This window comes from Melozone crissalis, unplaced genomic scaffold, assembly GCF_028551555.1.
Source record: "Melozone crissalis strain CALT ecotype California unplaced genomic scaffold, PUWL_Pcris_2 ptg000088l_1, whole genome shotgun sequence".
NCBI lineage: Eukaryota > Metazoa > Chordata > Aves > Passeriformes > Passerellidae > Melozone > Melozone crissalis.
Window position 1 is genome coordinate 1,288,579 of NW_026535865.1, and position 21,377 is coordinate 1,309,955.

A 21,377-nucleotide genomic window follows, 5' to 3' on the forward strand; every position below is an offset into this window, starting at 1 on the left:
ACGTTCATCCCAAGGAAGCTCTGCCACCAAGGTCAGGTAGAAGAGTTGATTTGTTGGGGGTGTGTGCATTTTGGTGATAAAAGAGAAAATATAATTTCTAGTTTGGCTATTTATGTAAACTAAATTCCCACAGAGGTGGATACATTCCTGGTAGTTTGATGACCTGTGACAAAGCAGCCTAGTAATTAATTTCGAAATGCTGCAAACCCCAAGGCACAGTCCCAAGAATGGGCAAATGCCCAGAGAAGCAGCAAGGTTTGGCTAAAGGGAAAGCATGTTTGTCTGATTTTTCACTTCTAATGTGTCACTTTAATTCTCTCCAGAGACAATGGGACTTTTTGTAAACAAGGATGTAAAAGAAGGCTCCAGGGAGAGCTCAGAGCCCCTTTTGGGGCCTGAAGGGGCTCCAGGAGAGCTGCAGAGGGACTGGGGACAAGGCCTGCAGGGACAGGACACAGGGAATGGCTCCCACTGCCACAGGGCAGGGCTGGGTGGGAGATTGGGAATCAGGAATTGTTCCCTGGCAGGGTGGGCAGACCCTGGCACAGGGTGCCCAGAGCAGCTGGGGCTGCCCCTGGATCCCTGGCAGTGCCCAAGGCCAGGCTGGGCAGGGCTGGGAGCAGCCTGGGACAGTGGAAGGTGTTCCTGCCCACAGGTGTGGAATAAGATGAGCTTTAAGATCCCTTCCAACACAAACCATTCTGGGATTCTGTGATTCTATGGATTTTTCAGAACTGTATTTCCAGCCCCAGGCACTCCCACTTGACTTCTACAAAGCTCATGTTGCTTTTCGGAACACTCACAGTTGTTATTTATAGAAAAGCTTTTAAGGGAAGTCTCAGATGCTGTAACTGTGGGCTCATTCCAGAGAATCTAAAGCTCAGTTGATCAGCCTCTCACATCTTCTTACTTCAGGTAAAGCAAGATTTCAGAATTATTTAAACAGTTTTTAAATAGTTTTTAATGTTTTTAATTCTTTGCCTGCTGATGTTGGCTGTTAAAAACCTGACTGCAATATATTCATTTTTCTGATGGGTTTCCTTTCTCATCTCTCGCATTGACAGATGAATCTGGACTGCAAGATCCCTGTTAGGAAGGTAAGCTGGATGCTTTAGAGACTGTAAGCTGCCAGGAACTCTTTCCTGTAGAAGAAGAAGAAATTCTTCTCTGTGAGGGTGGGCAGGCCCTGGCACAGGGTGCCCAGAGCAGCTGGGGCTGCCCCTGGATCCCTGGCAGTGCCCAAGGCCAGGCTGGACAGGGCTGGGAGCAGCCTGGGATGGTAGAAAGTGTCCCTGCCATGGCAGGGGTGGGATGGGTTTTAAGGTCCCCCCCAACCCAAATCATTCTGGGATTCAGTGACTCTGTAATGAAATGATGCACAGGCAGAGAAGTGCAGTTAATACCAGTTTGCTGAATGTCCCTGACAGTGGGATACTGAAGATTCTCACTGCAATTAACACTTTTAAACTACCGAGAGATGTGGACTACCTTATTATACTTCTATCATTAATAACTCCAGAAATTCTGTTGATGTTGCTCAGATTTAAGTGAAGGGACTCATCAAAGTGAGAGGAGCACAGAACCATAGAAAATCCTGAGCTGGAAGGGACCCTCAGGGATCATTGATCCCAGCCCTGTCCCTGCACAGCCACCCCAACACCCCCACCCTGAGCACCCCTGGGAGCTCCTGCAGCTCTGGCAGCCTTGGCACCATTGCCTGGGCAGCCTGGGCAGTGCCCAGCAGCCTCGGGGGGCAGAACCTTGCCCTGAGCTCCATGCCAAGCCCTGCAGGAGGGTCCTGGTTCATTTGCTTCTCCACACTGACAGTGGGAGGTTGGGATGTCCCACCAAAGGAGAGTCCTCCTGTCTGTGAGTGAAGTGCTACATGTGCTCAGTGATTCTATGTGCCATTGACTCCTCTGTCCCATTCTTTATTGCCTATGTGGAAAACCAAAGAATTTATTGTAGCACATAAAATTGTACAGTGCATGACTCAAGCCCTCTCCCATCCTGTTTGCTTAGTTGTTCTAGGTTTGATGCAGCAGGAAATGTCATTTACATGTAATTACTTCTTTTTCATTAACAGTTGCAATTTTCTTGACTGTGCAATGAGAGCATTGGCTTTCTTGATCAATATCAAATAAGGAAACATTAAAATCCTACAGTTGCTCATGTTAAATATGATGAAAGGGAACCCAGTTTGAGATTAAATTAAAATTGCAGTGGCCAGTCTTGCCTGAAACCTCTGTGACTCAGGGCAGAAGGCTGATGAAGAAGGCTTCAGCTTGGACACCAGATTCTTGGTTTCATATTTTCAACAGCACTGGCGACTGTAGCTTTAGGTGAGGTTTTGCAATATAAGCTTAATTTCTGTGTATGGTGTAGTGATAGTGATGAACTTCTAAATAACTTAGAATTCCATCTTCCATGGTGTGTGGGAAGAACTGCAGATTTCTGTGTATTTCCTCCATATAGCTGCCTTCATTTCAGTTGAGTTGTTACCATTTTATCTCCTTCTTCTCCTGGCATGGTTTAAAACTGATAGTTTTGAGGGGAAAAAAAATATAATCAGGGCACCTGAAATCTTAAAAGAATACATTTGATGCACACAGTAAAAAGAAGAGAGGTAGAAGAGCAGAGGGTGAAGGTGATAGAAAAAATTACAAACAAGAAATGCTGCACAGTAATCATATTGCACGTATGAAATTATGCTCATATGATTGCAATTTTTACCTGTAATAAGTCCTGGCTTAATCTGATATCTTGCATTTTAAATAGCCCATTGCAGGTAGTTTTGTTGTACTACAATTCTCCAAAATTGTACAACAAATGACAGGACAAGAGGAAAGAGCCTGAAATTGCAGCAGGGGAGGTCTGGGTTGGATCTAGGGGAAAGCTTGATGGAAATGTGGTCAGGCAGTGGCACAGGCTGCCCTGGGCAGAGCTGGAGTCACCACACCTGGAAGCGTGGCTGGGGCACCTGGGGACATACATGGGTTAGTGATGAGCATGGGGGTGGTGCTGGGCTGGTGGTTGTGCCTGATGATCCTCGAGGTCTTTTCCCACCTTAATGACTCTGTGATTCCATAACCATTACAGAAATTGCAGCGTTGTGTAAGAGTTGAGTTGCCTGTAGCAACAGTTCCTTTCCTTCTGTTATGTTTCCTTCCCTCCCACTCTTTGCTCTAGAAGAAACTCTTCCCACAGCAAAACATATAGAGAGATATAATAAAGAAAAAAAAAAAAAAAGAAAGAAATCCCACACACACTCTGGTATCATGTGTATCCTTCAAACATTTTGTCACTTTAGATTTCTGCCCTCTGGCCTGAAGTGCCTGAAGCTGCCAGGTTTTGCTGTGTGGGTTTAGGGTTTTCCCCCCATCCTCTGGAGCAGGAATCCTGGGCTCCAGGAGCTGGCTGGGTGCTGTTTGTACAGCAAGGTGCAGACATGGAGACATTTCCTTCTCAGTGGTTTGGAACAAAGCTGGCCGAGCTGTAACACAGCTTTGGCGCTGTCATAGTGGTGCCTGAAAAAGGAGTGCAATGGAGAGAACCAGAGCTGGACACTTGGGTTCTTGGGTGTGACACCAGCAGGCAGCAAGAGAATTGCCACAGACTTCAGCTTCATGTATTTGTTAAAGACTGGCAGAGCTGGGGGTGCTCACCTGGACAGGAGAAGTCTCCAGGGACACCTCAGAGCCCCTTTTGGGGCCTGAAGGGGCTCCAGGAGAGCTGCAGAGGGACTGGGGACAAGGCCTGCAGGGACAGGACACAGGGAATGGCTCCCACTGCCACAGGGCAGGGCTGGGTGGGAGATTGGGAATCAGGAATTGTTCCCTGTGAGGGTGGACAGGCCCTGGCACAGGGTGCCCAGAGCAGCTGGGGCTGCCCCTGGATCCCTGGCAGTGCCCAAGGCCAGGCTGGACGGGGGCTTGCAGTGACCTGGGACAGTGGAAGGTGTCCCTGCCCATGGCAGGGGGTGGGACTGAATCATCTTTAAGGGTCACTCCCAACCCAAACCATTGTGGAATTCAGTGATTCTTCATTTAAAGTTCTGTTTCAAATCACTCTTCACTTCCTTCAGGCTTTTTGGAGTATTTTGCATGGCTTTTTAGAACTTACTGAAAAACATTGTTTCTGCATTGTTTATTGTGAAATGAGGCTGTTTTTTCTTTAAGTACATTTCTAGGGGTGTAAAGAAGATTCTGTTTAGATATTCTGGGATAAAGGTCATAGGCCATACAAAAATGTATTGGAGAGGGGTGTATTTCAAAGCTTTCGTGGATGTTTACATAGATGCATTGTTTTGTAGAATCAGAATCCCAAAATGGCTGGGCTGGAAGGGACCTTAAAGCTCATCCAGTTCCACCCCCTGGACAGGGACACCTTCCACTGTCCCAGGGTGATCCAAGCCCTGTCCAACCTGGCCTTGGGATCCAGGGGCAGCCACAGCTGCTCTTGGCACTCTGTGCCAGAGCCTCAACACCCTTATAACCAAAAATATTTCTTCCTATATCCCATCAAAACCCGCCCTCGTTCAGTTTAAAGCCTTTCCCTGTTGTCCCATCACTACATGAGCACTGTGTGAACCATCCCAGTGCAGCATGTCCTGAGCTCTGCTGGAGCTGGGGCTGTCCCCTGTGCACTCAGTGCTGCCATAACCTCATGCCTTGATTGTGATCTTTGCTCTGCCATCCAGTTATCATCCCCTGTTAGTGGTAAACCAGAAAGATCAGGAAGTGTTAAAATATCCTGAGCACTTTCTATCCTGACCTAAGTCAGATCAAAAGAAGATGAAAATGTTAATCTGCTGCAAAAATATTTCCTCATTAGAAATTAGGAAGTAAGGCCATGGGATACTGCCACAAGTGCTGCTAGTAATGGGATCAAGTTATGATGCCAGATACTGAAAATTTTAACTGATGGAGCAGTCCCCACTCAGGGTAAGTGGCACAGCTGGCTGAAAAAAACAACCAAATGTGGGACAAGCCTCTGTGTGCTGCACACAACCCCCAGCACAGACACTGCAGCCAGGGCCTGGTGTGCCCCATGAAACAGCTGCCCTGACATGGGGGCTGGATGTCACCAGCTCCGGTGTTCAGCTGCACCTGAGCATCTTCCACTTGTCCCTTGAGCATGCCCAGGCTCTGCTTTCATGCTGGGGCAGAGATTTGGGCATTGTTATTTGCTCTGCACAGGATTAGGGAAAATACCTCTTGTGTCAGCCCTGTTCCATGGGCTGCTGGGGACAGAGGGAATCGCTCCTGGAGGCAGCAGAGTGGCTGCTGGCGATGCAGAGAGGGAGATGAGGTGTACAAAAGTACCTGAACCAGTGCTGGACACAGCCCCTCACAGAAGGGGGAGCTTAAGGCACCACCTGAAGCTTATTCAGGGTGAAAGAGGCTTTCAAATGATCCTCTCTGCAAATGAACCAACAATTACCTACAGAGCTGCCTTCACTCTGTGCCCTCAACACCAGGAGGATGTGGAGCTGCTGGAGCCAGGCCAGAGGAGGCCACAAATGTGCTCCAAGCGCTGGAGCCCCTCTGCTCTGGAGCCAGCCTGGCACAGCTGGGCCTGCTCACCTGGACAGGAGAAGGCTCCAGGGACACCTCAGAGCCCCTTTTGGGGCCTGAAGGGGCTCCAGGAGAGCTGCAGAGGGACTGGGGACAAGGCCTGCAGGGACAGGACACAGGGAATGGCTCCCACTGCCACAGGGCAGGGCTGGGTGGGAGATTGGGAATCAGGAATTGTTCCCTGTGAGGGTGGACAGGCCCTGGCACAGGGTGCCCAGAGCAGCTGTGGCTGCCCCTGGATCCCTGGCAGTGCCCGAGGCCAGGCTGGGCAGGGCTTGGAGCTCACATGGATAGCCAGGGCAGGGATTTAGAAAGGGATGCTATTCACAGTCTGTTCCAACACCAATCATTCTGCAATTCTGTGATTCTTTGTTTCTGGGTGGAAACATAAATCTTTGCTGTGATAAAGCATGTTTGAACTCAGTGATGTTCCTTTAAATGCTGGAGATTGGATGTCAAAGACATGTCTGCTTTTATGACTTATTTCCATTTTGTGGTTCCCTTTTTGAAGGGAACCAGAAAATGAAATGCAGGGCAGACTCCTCAGGCTGGAAGGTACATTTCTGTTGAATCCAATGGTATTGTCCAAGAGGACTGAAAGGGGTTGAGTTGCCAAAAGAGAGCCTGGATTTGGGATTGCTAATGCCCAGATCCTGCTGAGCTGATGGGAGATGGGTTTTTTTGTACAAAATGTGTGCTGTTCCTGATGAATATTGTTGCCCATCTCTCCACCTCCAAACTCTGCTCCTTTGGATAACTTGGATTTTGCCAGGAATGGCACTGCTCGGTAATTTGCTCTGTAGGATGTTGAGCCTCGCTCTCCCTGGCCCAAATGCAAGATGTCAGGAGCAAAACGGGTGAGTAGGCAAAGCCTCAGCCTAGAACGCGAGATAAATGTTCCCATCCCATTCCCATTTACTCAGTGAGTTGGGAAGGGCTGCACAGTCCCAAGGTTTTGGCTCTGTAGCTTTGGGAGGCACATGGGTCCAGCTGCATCCACGGAGCCGGGCAGTGCCTCTGCTGCCCCGGAGAAGGGAGAAGGCAATGCTGAGTTAAAAGCTCAGGCTCTGGCTGGGTGGCATGCACCACGATGGAAAGGAGACACCAGCTCAGGCAGAAGCACGTGGGAATCTCTGCTGGCTGTGCAGCAGGATGGGAAAAGCCCATTTAGTACCTCTGAGGGAGTGGCTCCCTGTGCGTGGCGCCGAGTTCCTCGGCCGTGGTCGTGTCTGTAACAACGGCCGGATGTGGCAAAACCCAAAACCACAGAACATTTCTGTTTGTCGCAGGGAGCCTGGTGCAGATCCTGGGAGTTCAGCACAGAGCTGTAAGGATGAACTCGTGTAATTCTCCAGCCTGAACAGACCAGGTTTCTAAGGATCCATCCCTACAAATACAGGGAATAATGCAAGGAGTGCTCTTGGGGAAACACGGCCCAAGAATCCTATGAACAGTCTGGCTTGAATGGCTTGGGGAAGTTGTTTGTGTACGGAAAAATATAACCAGGATCTGAAAGTACCTGCTACTTGGATTAGTTTTCTTCTACGCTGCCTTTGCCCTTGAATTGCCAATGTTTTCTGAAGGCTTAAACACCATTTCATTAATTTTTTTTAAGTACACCCAAAAAGATCCCAAGACTCCTGAATGAATCTGGTGTTTGCCTACAACTGCATTTTCTTCTTTTTCACCATTTTGCTCAGAATATTGGAAATGCTGAACATTAGTGCAGAACTGGTGTCTGGTTTTGTGGCTGGGATGATGGGCTGCAGAGGTGGTTATTCCCTCCCCACTCGTGTGGATGCTGCAGGATACAGATAAGCTGCTTCTCTTTGACAGCAGCACTCATTTAAAGCTTTCTGTGCCATTGCCTGTCCCAACCCGTGGTGCCTCTGGATTGTCACCCCCAGAAGAACAGCGAAGGGTGGCCTGGATCAGCCTGCTCTGAGGCTCACAGAGTCGGTGTTGAGACAAGATTACGCCTGGGGATCCCTGGTCCCAGCTCGTCCTCCCCTGGGACTCGGTTCCCCTGGAGAGCTGTTGCCACCAGAGGCAGCCACTCCATTGTCACTGCTCTGGCCAGGCCAGCAGTGGTGACAGCAGCTGTCCCTGTTTGCAGGGGGAAACCGATTCCCCCCCAGAGCCACAGGGAACAGGATCTGGTGAGCTCCAGTTCCCTGCGAGGGAGGGTGTGTAACTGTGCCCTCAAAGGGCAGAAGTTGCTCTCAGTGTTGTCAAATAATGACTCATTTCTGATGGAGGTTTGAGGGCGCAGGCGGCGCCAGTGCAGGGACCGCCCGGGCGCTGCATCACAGCCTCGGCAGCAGAGAAATCAGGAAATCGGCCCCAGCTCTGCCTGGGAGCTGCTCCCGCACGTAGTGCTCGGCTCTGTGTAGGACAGAGACTGCCCAGGAGCTCAGGGATCCCAGCCCAGGCTCAGCTGTGAGCTTCCCTGGCCCCGCTGTCCCCGGCCCCTCATGGGCACCGCTGAGGTAAGAGCCAGGCCCGAGGGGCGCTGAGGGCAGCCGAGGGTTCTGTCCTGCTGTCCCCTGGGGCACAGGGAGGGATGGGCACGGTGCTGAGCCTGGTGGGCAGGGGGGAATGCCCGGGTGTCCCCCGTTTTCCAGCGGGGGAGCTGCAGCTGCCCTCTGTCCCAGTGACACCAGTGCTGCTGGAGGGAGAGTCCAGCGCGGCTCCATCGCAGCCGGGGCCCTCCTGTCTCAGCTCTGGCACCTCCTCGCCTGGGGTAACTCTGTGCACTGGGAATAAGCTTGAGCTCTCCAGTCCAGGGTTGGGACAGCTTTACCAACCCCCACTACCCTTCTGTGCTTCTCAACCTCATTGCAATTACTCAGGTTTACCAATTCATAAAAGTACAGAGCAGCCCCAAAACAAAGAAGGGAGCAAGTATCTCCTGTCAGGCTTTCTGCCGCCACACTCTGCTTGTGGGAGCATTCATTCCAGTGATGGGAATCTCATGGACCAAACACCTCCAGGAACAAAGAGCTGCTTTAGGAGCAGGCATGTGAGTGTCACCAGGAGGGAGGTGATTCACTGCTGTCCCTGCTGGTGCCTGGGTGAGGCTCTGGCTGGTGTCCAGGCTCTGCTGGCAGCAGGTGTCCATTGGGGGTGTGTGTCCATCACCCTGAGCCCCAGGGCCAGCTGGGCAGAGGAGAAGCTCTTCCCTTTGGTACTCGAGTGGAGGATCTGTCCCTTCCCAGCACCAACTGCTGTCTGCACATGGGGGCAGGTCTGACCAAACAGCTGCTGCTTTTCACCCAAAATTTCTGTCCTTGAGCAGCAGAAAATGAAGGAGAGTCAGAACTGCCATCAGCCCTCCTGGCTCAGCCAGCACAGCCCTCCTTGGACAGGATGGACCTTGGCAGGGGAATGGAGCAGACTCTGTGCTGAAGCTCTGTGTTCATGAGGTCCTCAGCACCCTGGAAGTGACCTGAGCTGCACCAGTCACAGCAGCCTCTGGTGTGCAGCTGGGGAGCAGCTCACAGTGGCTGCCTGTGCAGCCCCAACTTCACCAAGACAACCCGTGTGCCATGGATGGGCTGCAAGGCGAGGGGATGGCTTCTGCCAGAGACAAAACTGCTGCCTTCCAGTGCTAATCTTGTAGCAGCTATAATTGTCCCTGTTTTGTTGTTGTGGATATGGGCTGGCAGGATCAGACAGTCCTTAGATCCACACTGCCACAGAGAGGAGTTTACAGCAGTGATGCAGAGCAGTGATTGTGAGTCACCTTCCAAAGAGCAAAGTCATCTCTGCTCCAAGGAGCTCATCCCACAGCGTGGGCAGCAGGGCAGGGGGGATTCTGCCCCTCTGCTCTGCTCTGATTCGACCCCAGCTGCAGAGCTGCCTCCAGCTCTGAGACCCCAGCAGAAGAAAGACATGGAGCTGCTGCAGCCAGGCCAGAGGAGGCCACAAATGTGCTCCAAGTGCTGGAGCCCCTCTGCTCTGCAGCCAGGCTGGGAGAAGAAAAGGCTCCAGGGAGAGCTCAGAGCCCCTTTTGGGGCCTGAAGGGGCTCCAGGAGAGCTGCAGAGGGACTGGGGACAAGGCCTGCAGGGACAGGACACAGGGAATGGCTCCCACTGCCACAGGGCAGGGCTGGGTGGGAGATTGGGAATCAGGAATTGTTCCCTGGCAGGGTGGGCAGGCCCTGGCACAGGGTGCCCAGAGCAGCTGGGGCTGCCCCTGGATCCCTGGCAGTGCCCAAGGCCAGGCTGGGCAGGACTGGGAGTGACCTGGGACAGTGGGAGGTGTCCCTGCCATGGCAGGGAGTTGAATTAGATGGGTTTTAAGGGCCCTCCCAAACCACACCATTCCCTGATTCTATGATCCTCCCAAGGAGGTGACAGTGAGGATGAAGGAGGAAAAGACCCACAATTTTAAATTGCAAAGCTGTCATATGCATCCCAGCATGACCAGCTGGTGTCAGGGCAGCACAGGGACATTGTGCAATGATCCCACAGCCGGTGCATGTGACAGTCCCACCTCAGCCCAGCCTGGCCTGTGTCCCCAGTGCCAGGCAGCCCCCGCACCAGCCCTGCTGCTCTCCACGTCAGCAGGGCCACGGCTGCTGCCCCTGGTGACTCGGGGCTCCTGAAAGAGGAGGTGAAAAAGCAAGTTCCTGGTAAAACCACATCACTCCCACACAGCTGTGGGGCTGGGCTCCTGCTGTGCCAGCAGAGCTGCTGAGAGCTGGGGCCGCTCCTTGGTGGCAGAGAGCAGGAGTGCTGGTCCTGCTCCCGTCCGTGTGTGGGGCAGGAGTGTCCCCAGGACACAGCTGGCACAGGCAGAGCTTGCAGCCTTCTCCTCCATCCCGTGGTGCAAGGCTTTGTGAGGGACAGGAGCTGCACTGGCCAGGGGAGTCTGTGGGACAGCAGCCGTGACCTGGGCCAAGCCAGCTCAGCCTGTCCCTCCACAGCCCCTTTGGTTTCTTCTGCAGGTGGCAGCAGGAGAGGACAGGGAGTCCCTGATGCGCTGACGGTTGGCCATGTCTGGGGTGAGCGGGGCAGCACAGGGACACCAGCAGTGCCAGCTGACACCGGGGACCCTGCGGTGCCCCCAGGACCGAACTGGGGTGGAGGAGGGCTCGTGCCCAGCGCCCCTGGTCCCCAGCCAGGGTTTCAGAGGGTCCTTGGGGCTGGCCCTGGTGCCGGGGGGAAGCAGAGGGGTCCAGCTCTCGCTGTCCCCACCGACACTGTTTGTCCTTGCAGAAGCACTGGCCCCCCGGCACGCAGTGTGTCACCAAGCATGACCACAGCAAGCCCAAGCCCCGGGAGCTGGCTTTCCGCAAGGGGGACATGGTCACCATCATCGAGGCCGTGGAGGTGAGACCTGCGGCTGCCCGGGGACGCTCTGCTCAGCTGCCAGAGCCAGTCCCTCCCTCCCCAGAGGGATCCGCCCTTCCTTGCCCTGCCCTGAGACCCTCTCGTCCGCAGGGCAAAGGCTGGTACCGCGCCCGGCACAACGAGACGGGCCAGGAGGGGCTGCTGGCGGCCAGCGCCCTGCGGGAGCGCGGGGCCATCCGCGCCGACCCCAAGCTCAGCCTGATGCCGTGAGTACAGCCGGGGTGACTGGGGGGGACCCCGCTGAGCCCCTGCGAGCTGCGGCAGCAGATGAATCCAGCGTGTTCCCCCATCCATGGTTTGGGGGCGCAGCTGGGGACAGAACATCCTGTGGCCATGCCCTGGCCATGGAGGGATTTGCTGGGGCCAGTACCTGGCTTAAAGGACCCCTAATTGTGCCAGCCCCGTGGAGGGGGGTTTCATGCAGTAGGGTCTGTGCAGCTTTGGCAGGGGCTCTGCTTTCCCCATCTCGCTGCTGCCCCTGGCTCAGCCCCCTCTCCAACGCCCCTGCCCTCAGCTGGTTCCACGGGAAGATCTCGGGGCTGGAGGCGGTGCAGGAGCTGCAGCCCCCCGAGGACGGGCTGTTCCTGGTGCGTGAGTCTGTGCGGCACCCCGGGGACTACGTGCTGTGCGTGAGCTTTGGCAAGGAGGTGATCCACTACCGCGTGGTGCACGAGGAGAACACGCTCAGCATCGACAGCCAGCAGTACTTCTCCAACCTCATTGACATGATTGAGGTGAGACCCCCGGGCAGAGGGTCCCACCAGTGCCAGAGCAGGGCAAGGACCTCATGGGCTCTCACAGAGGCAGGTCCTTGTCCTGTTCTGTGTGGTTTCACTGGTGTTTTACCTGGTGTAATTCTCCATCCCCTTCAAAGGCTCGTGGTTCCCACTCAGTTTGGAGTGCAGTGGGCAGATCTGGGATATCCCGAGGATGTCTCTGCAAACCAGCTGTGCCAGCTGCAGTCACAGTCCCCAGACAAAGGCCGCATTTTACCCCTATCCCTGCTTATTCAGTGCTTCACATAGCAGGAAGAGCCTGGTGGCCTCTGCCTCCCCTGGACTTGGAGGCGTTTTGCTGCGTCTCCTTCCCCTCAAAGCCCCTCTCACCTGCTGACCCCACAGGGCTCCCAGGCTGCTGTGTGAGCTGTTGCCCCTCCAGTGAGTTTTTCCTGGTGATCCTTCCCTCACCCTGTCTCCTCTCCAGGGAGTTGCACTCTTGTGTTTTCCTTTTAGACACAACTTTTGGGTGGCTCCTTTCCCTTCTTAGCTGCCTTGGCCCCACTTTAAAACTCTGAAGGTTGTCCTGTCCCATCCCATCCGGCCCCATCCTGTCTGGCTGCTTCCTCTCCCATCGCCTCTGCCAACTGCCCTCAGCTGCTGCAGCCCCTGCCAGGGGTTCAACCACACCAGTAGCACCCCACATCCCCTGTGGTCCATCGTGGTGTTCCTCTGGCTGTGCCCGGAGGGGAGCAAGGCTGAGACGTGGGCTGCCCTCAAGGGTGGTGATGGTGCAGTCTTGTGGAGCATCCCAAAGCTGTTCCCTGGACACCCCGACCCTGAGGGTAAGAGCTGGCATCACCTCCACCTGTTCATCCCTTGGCAGCATTACATGAAGGAGCAGGGAGCCATCTGCACCAAGCTGGTGAAGCCCAAAACAAAATCTGGGATGAAGTCAGCTGAGGAGGAGTTGGCCAAAGGTAGGGGATGGTGGGAGGGGGCTGTGGTCTGCATTTTAAGGCCCTACTGGTGGTCCCTGCTAACCTGCCCTTGTGCCCATGCCCAGCTGGCTGGTTGCTGAACCTGAAGCACCTCACACTGGGAGAGCGCATTGGGCAAGGCGAGTTTGGAGGTAGGTGAGAGGGTGGGGCTGGAGGTTGCCCAGATGGCACTGCCTGATCCCCTCCCCATCTCATGGCACGGGGGGCTCAGCCTGGAGAGCAGGGGGCCAGGTGTGGGGCTCAGCCTGACCCTCCCGTGCTCTCCCAGATGTCCTGCAGGGCGAGTACTTGGGGCAGAGGGTGGCTGTGAAGAACATCAAGTGTGATGTGACCGCCCAGGCCTTCCTCGCTGAAACAGCTGCCATGACGTGAGTGCTCCATGCAGGCGTGGCCCCACCCTGCCTGTGGCCTGGGATGAGCAGGCACCTCCTTGACTCAGATCCCCTCCATTCCAGGAAGGTCCGGCACAAAAACCTGGTGTGTTTGCTGGGAGTGATCCTGCACAATGGCCTCTACATTGTCATGGAGTTCATGAGCAAGGTGAGAGCACCTGGCTGCTCCTCAGCCAGCGGGACCCATCACCGCTTAAGATTTGGGAACAATATCCCTGCCTAGGGGCTGAGTCATCACAGATGCCAGGCACTGCAGCACCTGCAGAAGGCAAAGTCTCCTGGCAGCCCCATCCTGTTGGTCCTGACTCATTTTATCCTCCTCTGTCAGGGCAACCTGGTGAACTTCCTGCGCACGCGGGGCCGGGCGCTCGTCTCGACCCAGCAGCTCCTCCTGTTCTCTCTGTGAGTTCCCCTTCTCCTCCGCTGGGCTGGGACCCAGGGCCCTGCCTGTCCCTGTGCAGCCCCAGGGAGCCCTCAGTGACATGGCTCTGTCTCATTTCATTGTGGCAGGGATGTGGCTCAAGGCATGGACTACCTTGAGTCCAAGAAGTTGGTGCACCGGGACCTGGCTGCGCGCAACATCCTCATCTCCGAGGAGAACGTGGCCAAAGTGAGCGACTTCGGCTTGGCCCGGGTCAACCCCAAGGGTGCAGATGCCACATTGCTCCCTGTGAAGTGGACGGCACCAGAGGCCCTGAAACACAATGTGAGGGACAGTGACAGGGAGGGCTGGCCAGGGGGTCCTTCCAAAGCATCTCATGCCCTTGGGCTGCCCCTGCTTGTTCCCATTCCCACTGACCCATCCCTGCCCCACGGTGGCCTCTGGCACAGCCAGCCCTGCATCTCCCAAAATTCTGCCTCTGTCCTGAGCAGTGCAGTGGGGATTGGGGCAGGATGATGGGACTGGGGGTGTTCACACCCTGGGGAGCCGAGGGGGGCAGGGGGCAGTCACTGTCCTCTGTCTTGCCCTCGGGAAGCAACGGGGACCCAGCGCAGCCCTCAACTGGCTTCAGCCTCCCCTCTCCTGCCACCACAGAAATTCTCCTCCAAGTCGGATGTGTGGAGCTACGGGATCCTCCTGTGGGAAACCTTTTCCTTTGGACGGGCACCCTACCCCAAGCTGGTGAGCACTGTGCCAGGGACCACCACAGGTTACACCCCACTGGCACTGACGGGACAGGGACATCCCACTGCTCCCTGAGCAGAGCAGGGAAGGGGGTTGCCAGCTGGTTCTCCATCCTGGCAGGCACTGAAGGAGGTGACGGAGCTGCTGGAGCAGGGGTACCGCATGGACGCCCCCGAGGGCTGCCCGCCCACCGTCTATGCCCTGATGAAGAGCTGCTGGGAGCTGGAGCCAGGCAAGCGCCCGTCCTTTAAGAAACTCACAGAGAAGCTGCAGAAGGAGCTGAAGCACCTGAGGGACATTTAACCCCCATCCTGCTACCAGGACACAGGACCTGAAGCCCCTAGACCCTCCAGGGCTGGGAGTGGCAGGGCAAGAGGGTCCCGGAACAGGGAGGCCTGTGGTGCTGCTCTCTCCCTGTGGAGATGGGGCAGCAGCCTCCCTCCATCCCGGCATGGTCCTTCTTCCCACCACACAGCCCAGAGAAGGTTGCCATGGAATTGATCTGCCCTGGCCCACGACAGTGGGGAGCACAGACCCCAAGGCAGCCAAGCCCACAGCCCTGTGTTCAGCCCCAGGAGCAGATGCTGTGTGTGGGGTCCCTTCAAGCTGCGACTCCCAGTGCTGGGAGACAGGACTGGACATCTCCACTCACTGGGGGATGAGACCCCACCCTGACTCAGCCCTGCCCCAGCGCCCAGCCCCACACGGGGATGCTGGCACAGCCAGCTAAACCACATGGATTTGGGCTTTTTGATTAAACCAAAGAATCTAGTTCAACAGCATCTTTAAGCCTCTGGAGTGAAATTAGGCCTATCTCTCACTTGGGGCCTGACAAAGCCCAGTGAAAGGCTTTGGGGGGGCCAGGAGCTCTGGCCCTTGGAACCCCCCACGCCATGCAGCCCCTCTCCCCCTGGGGCTCTGTGCAGCAGGGGATTATGCTTTAATCAGAGCCTGTATGGGAATTGCTTTCCTATAGATTACAGGCACGGGGCACATCCCCAGGCACGGGGAGCCCCCGGCCCCGCAGGCTGCCGAGCAATCTCGGTCTCAGTGGAGCAGGGATTAGCGGGGGCACAGGGTGGGTGTGCCCCGCCACCGCCTCATCTGCTGCCACTCCTCTGACCCTCGGCTGGGTTTTTTCGGCTAATCCTCTTGTGTCTCCTCCGTGCTGACTTCCTGCACCCCCAATCCCCCTGAGTGCATGGTTCTGGGTGCCCACGGCATGGGGCTCTCCCCAGGGCCTGCCATGGCCCCATGGGTGCTGACCCAATTTTGGACCCATGTATTGGGGGTATTTCAGCCTGACCCGGTGTGTGCTGCAGTTCAGTGACTCCTTCCACCTCCCTATCACTCTGATGAGGCAGCACCTGCTGTCACCCGCACTGCCACTGTCCCCTGCAAGCACCCTTGGGTGCAGCAAAGGGAAGGTCCTTCCACCCTGGCTGTGCCTTCCCCTCCTAATGCCTTAATCCCCCCCTGATCCGCGGTGCCCCTGGGGCTGGGCCCACTGACCTTGCGGGCACTGGGACCCAGTGGGCACCTCGGGGCAGGAGCTGCCACCGCCACCCACCATGGCCTCCTTCTTCACGGCCACCCTGAAGAGCTTCCAGGGGGGCAAGGACGAGTCCGCCAAGGGGGCCCCCAAGGATGAGAAGGCGGCAGCGCTGCCCAGCACCATGGGCCACGAGGAGTTTGAGGAGTACCAGCGGCAGCTGCTGGAGGAGAAGTAAGGCTTTGCCGGGGCTGAGCGGGTCACGAGGGTCCCCCAACACTCCAGAATCAGGATCTGATTCTGTGGGTTTTCCCCAGAGTGGCACAGGACAGGGACAGGGAGGCAGCTGGGGCGAGAGACAGTGCAGAGCAGGTGCCCTCAGCGTGTGTCCCCCACAGCATGGGGGGTCCATGGAGGTGCTGGCACAGGGCTGTGACAGCACCTTTGTGCACCACATGTGACAAGGGGAACCCCCAGGTGTCAGAGCCCCGGGATGGTTCCAGTCCAGCACCCTTGGAGCCCAGGGATGGGGGTCAGCTTGGGATTGGATTCAGGTCCCACCTCCCTAGGACTGGGTGCTGTGGGAAGCCAGCAGCTCAGCACCAGGGAGATGAGAGGCTGCAGGAGGAGTGAGTCCCTGCAATGGGCGCCTTCATCAACCACCTCTGAATCTGGGTGCTGAGCTGCGTGGACAGGATGTGACTCCTGCTCCCAGATCCCCACTTTAACCCTCTTGTGGGTCTCAGACCTTCTCCCTCCTGCCCCAGACCTGCTCTGCAAGAGGAGCAGGGTGACCGGGGTGGGGGTGGCCCTGGGGGGCTCAGTGAGGAGGGGGTGATGGTGTGGCACCTGCTGCAGGATCGAGCGGGACAAGGCGTTTGCACAGAGGAAGGCAGAACGGGCCACGGTGCGGATGCACCTGCGGGACAAGTACCACCTGACCCAGGTAAGAACCAGCCTGTCTGCGGGCCCGGGGCTTCCCCTTGACCCTACATCGCCCGAAACAGCCCCAGGCCCCGCGGCTGCCGAGCTCCCCTGGGCCGGAGGCATTCCTGAAGGGGGCAGCAGACGGCCACTGTCTCTGTCTATCTGCCGCCCACTGTCCACCCAGCGTCCGAGTGTGGCACTGGGCAGTCCTGCAATCCTGCCCTGTCCCCAGCCCCCTGGGACTGGCCGTTCTCTGTCCCCTTTCCCCGCTCCGCCGGGGGGGGCCCGCGTCTGTCCCCACCCGACGGCCTCTCCCACCCGCGTCCAGGACGAGCGGGACGACGCCCAGGTGCACGTGGCCGGAGGGGCGGTGGAGCTGCCGCCGGAGCTGGCAGCCATGGTGCACAGCGAGGAGGAGGAGGAGGATGGCAGCGCCGGGGCGTTCGCCTTCCTGGCGAAGCTGCGGCAGGTGGAGCTGCCGGCGCTGCGGGAGCGCGCCCTGGGCGGCGTGGAGCAGGTGCGGGAGAGGTGCGCCCTGATGTAGCAGCGCTGCAGGAGCCATCGGCAGCCCCTGTGCCCGGGAGCCGCGGTATGCCGAGCTCTGGGTGCCTTCACTTGGGGTACGGGTCCCAATACCCATGTTAGGTGTGGGTTTTCTTCCCCAGAGCCATTCGCAGTTGCTTTCCCAGGGTGTGCAGGGGTGCAGAATGCCTGGGTGTGGTCAGGTCCCTCTCGTGGTGCTCCTGGTGTGAGCCCCCACATGGGGTAGGTCCCTGACACCGTGACCCCCCTGACCAGCCCTGGCACCGTGCACCGTTTGGCTCAATAAATACAGCATTGCCGGCACCGTTCCTGTCCTGCCACGTCCCGCACCCACACAGTCCCTGTCCTGGTGGGTGAGGGGACACGATGACAGCGCTGGAGCCGGGCTGCCCCATGTCCTCTGAGCCACCAACCAGCCCGGGACGCTTGGCCACTGGGTCCTGCCCCCCTTCTGCAGCAGCCCTCACAGGGACCCCGTGATCCCCCTGGCCGCCCCTTGGAGACGGCCCCGGAGCGGGTGTGGAGCATTTACTCCGTGCTGGAGCATCCCCAGCGCGGGCAGCGAGAGCATCCCCTCGGCTGGGCCGGGGTGCCCGGCTGCTCCTGCCCCGCCGGGCTCTGTCCTGGGCGCTCGGCAGCAGCGCTGGCTTAAATGCGGCCGCGCCGGAAGGCCGGGGGCTGCTGAGATCACTAATACCTGCCTATTTTAGCGAGCTCTAATCTTCCTGAGTCGCCTGTCCCCGAGGACTAAGCTCGCTGAACCCGTGTAAAATGTTGGGCCAGCGCTGGCCCCAGCGGCACCTCCCGCCGGAGCCGGAGCCGCCGGGAATCACGCTGTGTGTGCATGAAAGGAAGGACGCGCTGAGCCGCCTCCATCCTCCCCACGCCGCTGCCATCTGCTCCGGAAAGGCTGCGGGGCCGGCCCTGCCCGGGCTGCCCACGGCCGGATCCGGCGCAGGTGGGCCCGGAGCTGCCCCCGAGCCCAGCGCTGCTGGCAGAGCCAGGGCTCAGGAGCGGGAGCTCACGGAGCGGGGAGCACACCCTGCACACACGGGGTGCCCATTCCCCCGGAACCCCTCCCGGTGCCAGCCCAGGGGCTGCCGGAGCATCCCGGGGAGCGTGAGACAGGCTGCGCCTGGCACCGGGGAGCCTCGGGATGTTCGGTGGCCCCGCTGTCCCTGCTGACTTCATCATCCCTGCTGTCTCTGCCATCATCCTCATCCCCGGTCACCAGCTTTTCTTCAGAACTCAGGAAATCTCCCTTGAGGCGCAAACCCCACCTGTGGGATGGGACCGTCTGTGCCACGGCAGTCCCTGGCCAGGATCCTGGCAGGCCGGCAGCAGCTGTGGCACCCGGCACAACGCTGATCCCACCCCACATCGCCACCAAGTGCCAGCTGCTGGGATGGTGGCACTGAGGTCCCCAACGAGCTCTGCCAGCACCACCTCAGTCCTCCATCCCCGTTCCACACCAGGGTCCCATCCTGCTCTGCCGGGCAGCCCTCTCCCAGTGCTCCCAGTGGGGCTGCATGGGGACTCCCAGCGCCAGCTGGGATTCGGGTCAGGACCCTCCGCCAGGTCTCCTTGGCTAATCGTCCTCCCCCCGCCCTCCCCATGCTGCCACCTGCCTCCCGCTCAGCACCCTTTTGGGTCACCCCTGCTGCCTCCCCGCCTGCCAAAGGCCTCTTAATGAACTAAAAAAGTGATAAATCCCCGGCCGAGCTGGTCACGTGAGGCCGGTGGCCCCCGGCCGCCCCCCGGGCCGACCCCCGCCCCCGGCCCCACCGCCCCGGTAAGCTGACGCAGCGTCTCTAAGCGTTAGCAGCTTTGCGCGCTAATAGGATTAGGGAGGTTTAAAACTGTCATTTGAGTGAACTAAACCCCCTGATACTCTGCATTGCACCTTCTTAACCAATTTGCCTTCAATTAGGGTAATTGGGAAACTAGCAAAGAAGTATAGCATTAATATTTTAAAGTGATGAAGCGATTACGGGCCTTGGACAAGGAAGCAAATCAATTTGCTATCTGTTCCTAAAAGGCAATTATAATCATTTGGCAAATCAGCCTGCTGCCTCCCCCCGGGCGAGGCAACACCTTGTGTGTGCCGGCAGGGCACACAGAGCGCCGGGCCGGGCGGCTGGGCAGCCCCCGCACCCAAACCGGGCACCCTGGGCAGCCCCTGACCCCAAACCGGGACCCTGGGCAGCCCCCGACCCCAAACCCGGCACCCTGGGCAGCCCCTGACCCCAAACCGGGACCCTGGGCAGCCCCCGACCCCAAACCCGGCACCCTGGGCAGCCCCCGACCCCAAACTGGGACCCTGGGCAGCCCCCGACCCCAAACCCGGCACCCTGGGCACCTCCCTGCACCCAATCCGGGACCCTGGGCACCTCCTCGCACCCCCGGGCCAGGGGGGCACCCGGGAACCTGCTGGGGGCCACCAGTGTGGGGCACACGCTCCTGCACTCGGCACAGTGGCCAGCATGGGCATCGGGAGAGTTTGCACTCCAGTTTGCACTCCAGCCCAAAACATCACCCCTGCCCCACCCATCACCCCTGCCCCACACATGGCCCTGCCCCACACATGCCCCTGCCCCACACATGCCCCTGCCCCACACATGGCCCTGCCCCACACATGCCCCTGCCCCACCCATGGCCCCTGCCCCACACATGGCCCTGCCCCACACATGGCCCTGCCCCACTCATCACCCCTGCCCCACACATGCCCCTGCCCCACTCATCACCCCTGCCCCACACATGCCCCTGCCCCACACATGGCCCTGCCCCACACATGGCCCTGCCCGGGGGTGTCCCCACAGCTCCCTCTGTCCCCTGCCCTCCTGCAGCGCTGCTGGCCCTGCGGTGTCCCCTCACCCCCGGGGGCTGCAGGGCCTGCCTGTGCAGGTTGTGCCATCCCTGGGGTGTGGCCTTGCCGTGCCCAGGGCAGTGCCAGCCTGTCCCTGCGGTGGTGGCACACTGTCCCCAGGGTAGTGGCGTGCTGTCCTCAACACAACATCACCTGTCCCCAAAGAGCTGTGAGACAGGGCAGGCAAAGCCTCACAACCCCAGTGGGGGACAATGGGGTGGCCTCGGGGCCCACACCAGGACACAGAGGGGCTGTAGGGTCTCGCCAGGAGCAGCTCTGGTGGGGAGGGCACAGACCCGGGGCCAGCAGCACCTGGCACAGTCCAAAACCCCCACAGTGACATTTGCCATGCGAAAGGGGAAGTGTGGCGAGGAGGAAGGGAGTGGGAGGAAGCTGAGACAGGCCCGGGGGTGGCGGCGGCTGCAGGTGGCAGGAAGATGGTTTTGGGAGAAAGTAAAAGTGAGCAAAGAAAGAAAAGGGCAAAATGCACCCCACATGATGGGGCTGTGGGCAGCACCAAGCACATCCCCCTGCAGAGCCCAGGACTCCCACCATGATGTTTCCATCGTTCCTTGGGGCCCAGGGGCAGCAGTGGGAGTGCGGAGGAGAAGAATGGTGGCCCTGCCCCTCAGCCTGGCCTTTGTCCCACGCCCCCTTAGGCCAGGGCCCATGGGGCACCCCCAGGGATTGTCCCCTTGGCTGGATCCCACAGCTGGTCCCCACAGGGTGTTCCCATGCCTGGGCCCAGTGCTCAGTCCCATGTCCATGAATCATCCCAGGCCTGGTCCCATGGGCACTGCCCCATGGCTGCTCCCCACACTCCTGCCTGGTCCCCTGCTCTGGTCCCCGTGAGTGTTCCCTGCCTGATCCTCATACCAGGTCCCCAAGGCTGTTCAGGGGCCTGGTCTCTATGGCTGGTCCCTACACCTGGGCCCGCAGCCAGACCCCAGAGCAGCTCCCCAGGCCGTGTCCGCACCCTGGGGCCTCACGCTGGACCCCGTGCCTGGTCCCCATCCCTGTCCCCACACCTGTCCCCGTCTCTGCTCCCCACACGGGCAGGGCTCTGCAGGCAGCGTCATGGGAGCCACAGGGCCACCCACGCTGTCACAGGGCCACCCCCAGCTCGCCATCCCTGTCCAGGGGGCACAACACCCATCTCTGCAGCATCCCCATGCCACCGAGGCTTGGGGCATCCACCCCGGACCCCATCCCTGGGGCAGAGGCTCCGCAGCCCAAGGAAATCCTGCCCCCTCCCCCTCCATCCTTTCTTCTCCGCTCCCCCTGTTTCTAATTCTTTCTCCTCGCCCGTAATGAGGGGATTACACGGCAAACTCCAGCAGGACGCCTTTGTGGGGAGACAATCCGAGTGGGGAAGGCAGT

At 58.3% G+C, this 21,377-nt stretch overlaps 2 protein-coding genes across 3 annotated transcripts; both read left to right on the forward strand.

The window, feature by feature from the left end:
- Positions 1-826: 826 nt before the first annotated feature.
- On the forward strand, positions 827-14,941 carry MATK (megakaryocyte-associated tyrosine kinase). Of its 2 annotated transcripts, XM_054290927.1 has the most exons (14): positions 864-915; positions 1,065-1,097; positions 10,529-10,585; positions 10,800-10,913; positions 11,025-11,140; positions 11,449-11,668; positions 12,537-12,630; positions 12,717-12,782; positions 12,920-13,019; positions 13,107-13,191; positions 13,372-13,445; positions 13,554-13,749; positions 14,080-14,166; positions 14,290-14,941. In XM_054290927.1, the coding sequence occupies exons 3-14, from the start codon at positions 10,577-10,579 to the stop codon at positions 14,470-14,472; spliced, it is 1,344 nt and encodes a 447-aa protein (XP_054146902.1). In that variant the 5' UTR covers positions 864-915; positions 1,065-1,097; positions 10,529-10,576; the 3' UTR covers positions 14,473-14,941. The 2 variants fall into 2 exon arrangements, with proteins under 2 accessions (XP_054146901.1, XP_054146902.1); XM_054290926.1 differs by lacking the exon at positions 10,529-10,585 and having other exon boundaries at positions 827-915.
- Positions 14,942-15,740: 799 nt separating this feature from the next.
- Positions 15,741-17,132, forward strand: LOC128946919 (complexin-3-like). Its single transcript, XM_054290940.1, has 3 exons — positions 15,741-15,895; positions 16,520-16,607; positions 16,917-17,132. Exons 1-3 carry the CDS (start codon positions 15,741-15,743, stop codon positions 17,130-17,132), a joined length of 459 nt encoding a protein of 152 aa, XP_054146915.1.
- Positions 17,133-21,377: the final 4,245 nt, after the last annotated feature.

Coding starts and splice junctions, on each gene's coding strand:
- LOC128946919 (XM_054290940.1), top strand. CDS start 15,741: ATGGCCTCCTTCTTCACGGCCACCCTGAAGAGCTTCCAGGGGGGCAAG. Junction 15,896..16,519: donor CGGCAGCTGCTGGAGGAGAA/GTAAGGCTTTGC, acceptor CACCTGCTGCAG/GATCGAGCGGGACAAGGCGT. Junction 16,608..16,916: donor ACAAGTACCACCTGACCCAG/GTAAGAACCAGC, acceptor ACCCGCGTCCAG/GACGAGCGGGACGACGCCCA.
- MATK (XM_054290926.1), top strand. CDS start 1,065: ATGAATCTGGACTGCAAGATCCCTGTTAGGAAG. Junction 13,446..13,553: donor CAGCTCCTCCTGTTCTCTCT/GTGAGTTCCCCT, acceptor TCATTGTGGCAG/GGATGTGGCTCAAGGCATGG. Junction 14,167..14,289: donor GGGCACCCTACCCCAAGCTG/GTGAGCACTGTG, acceptor CCATCCTGGCAG/GCACTGAAGGAGGTGACGGA.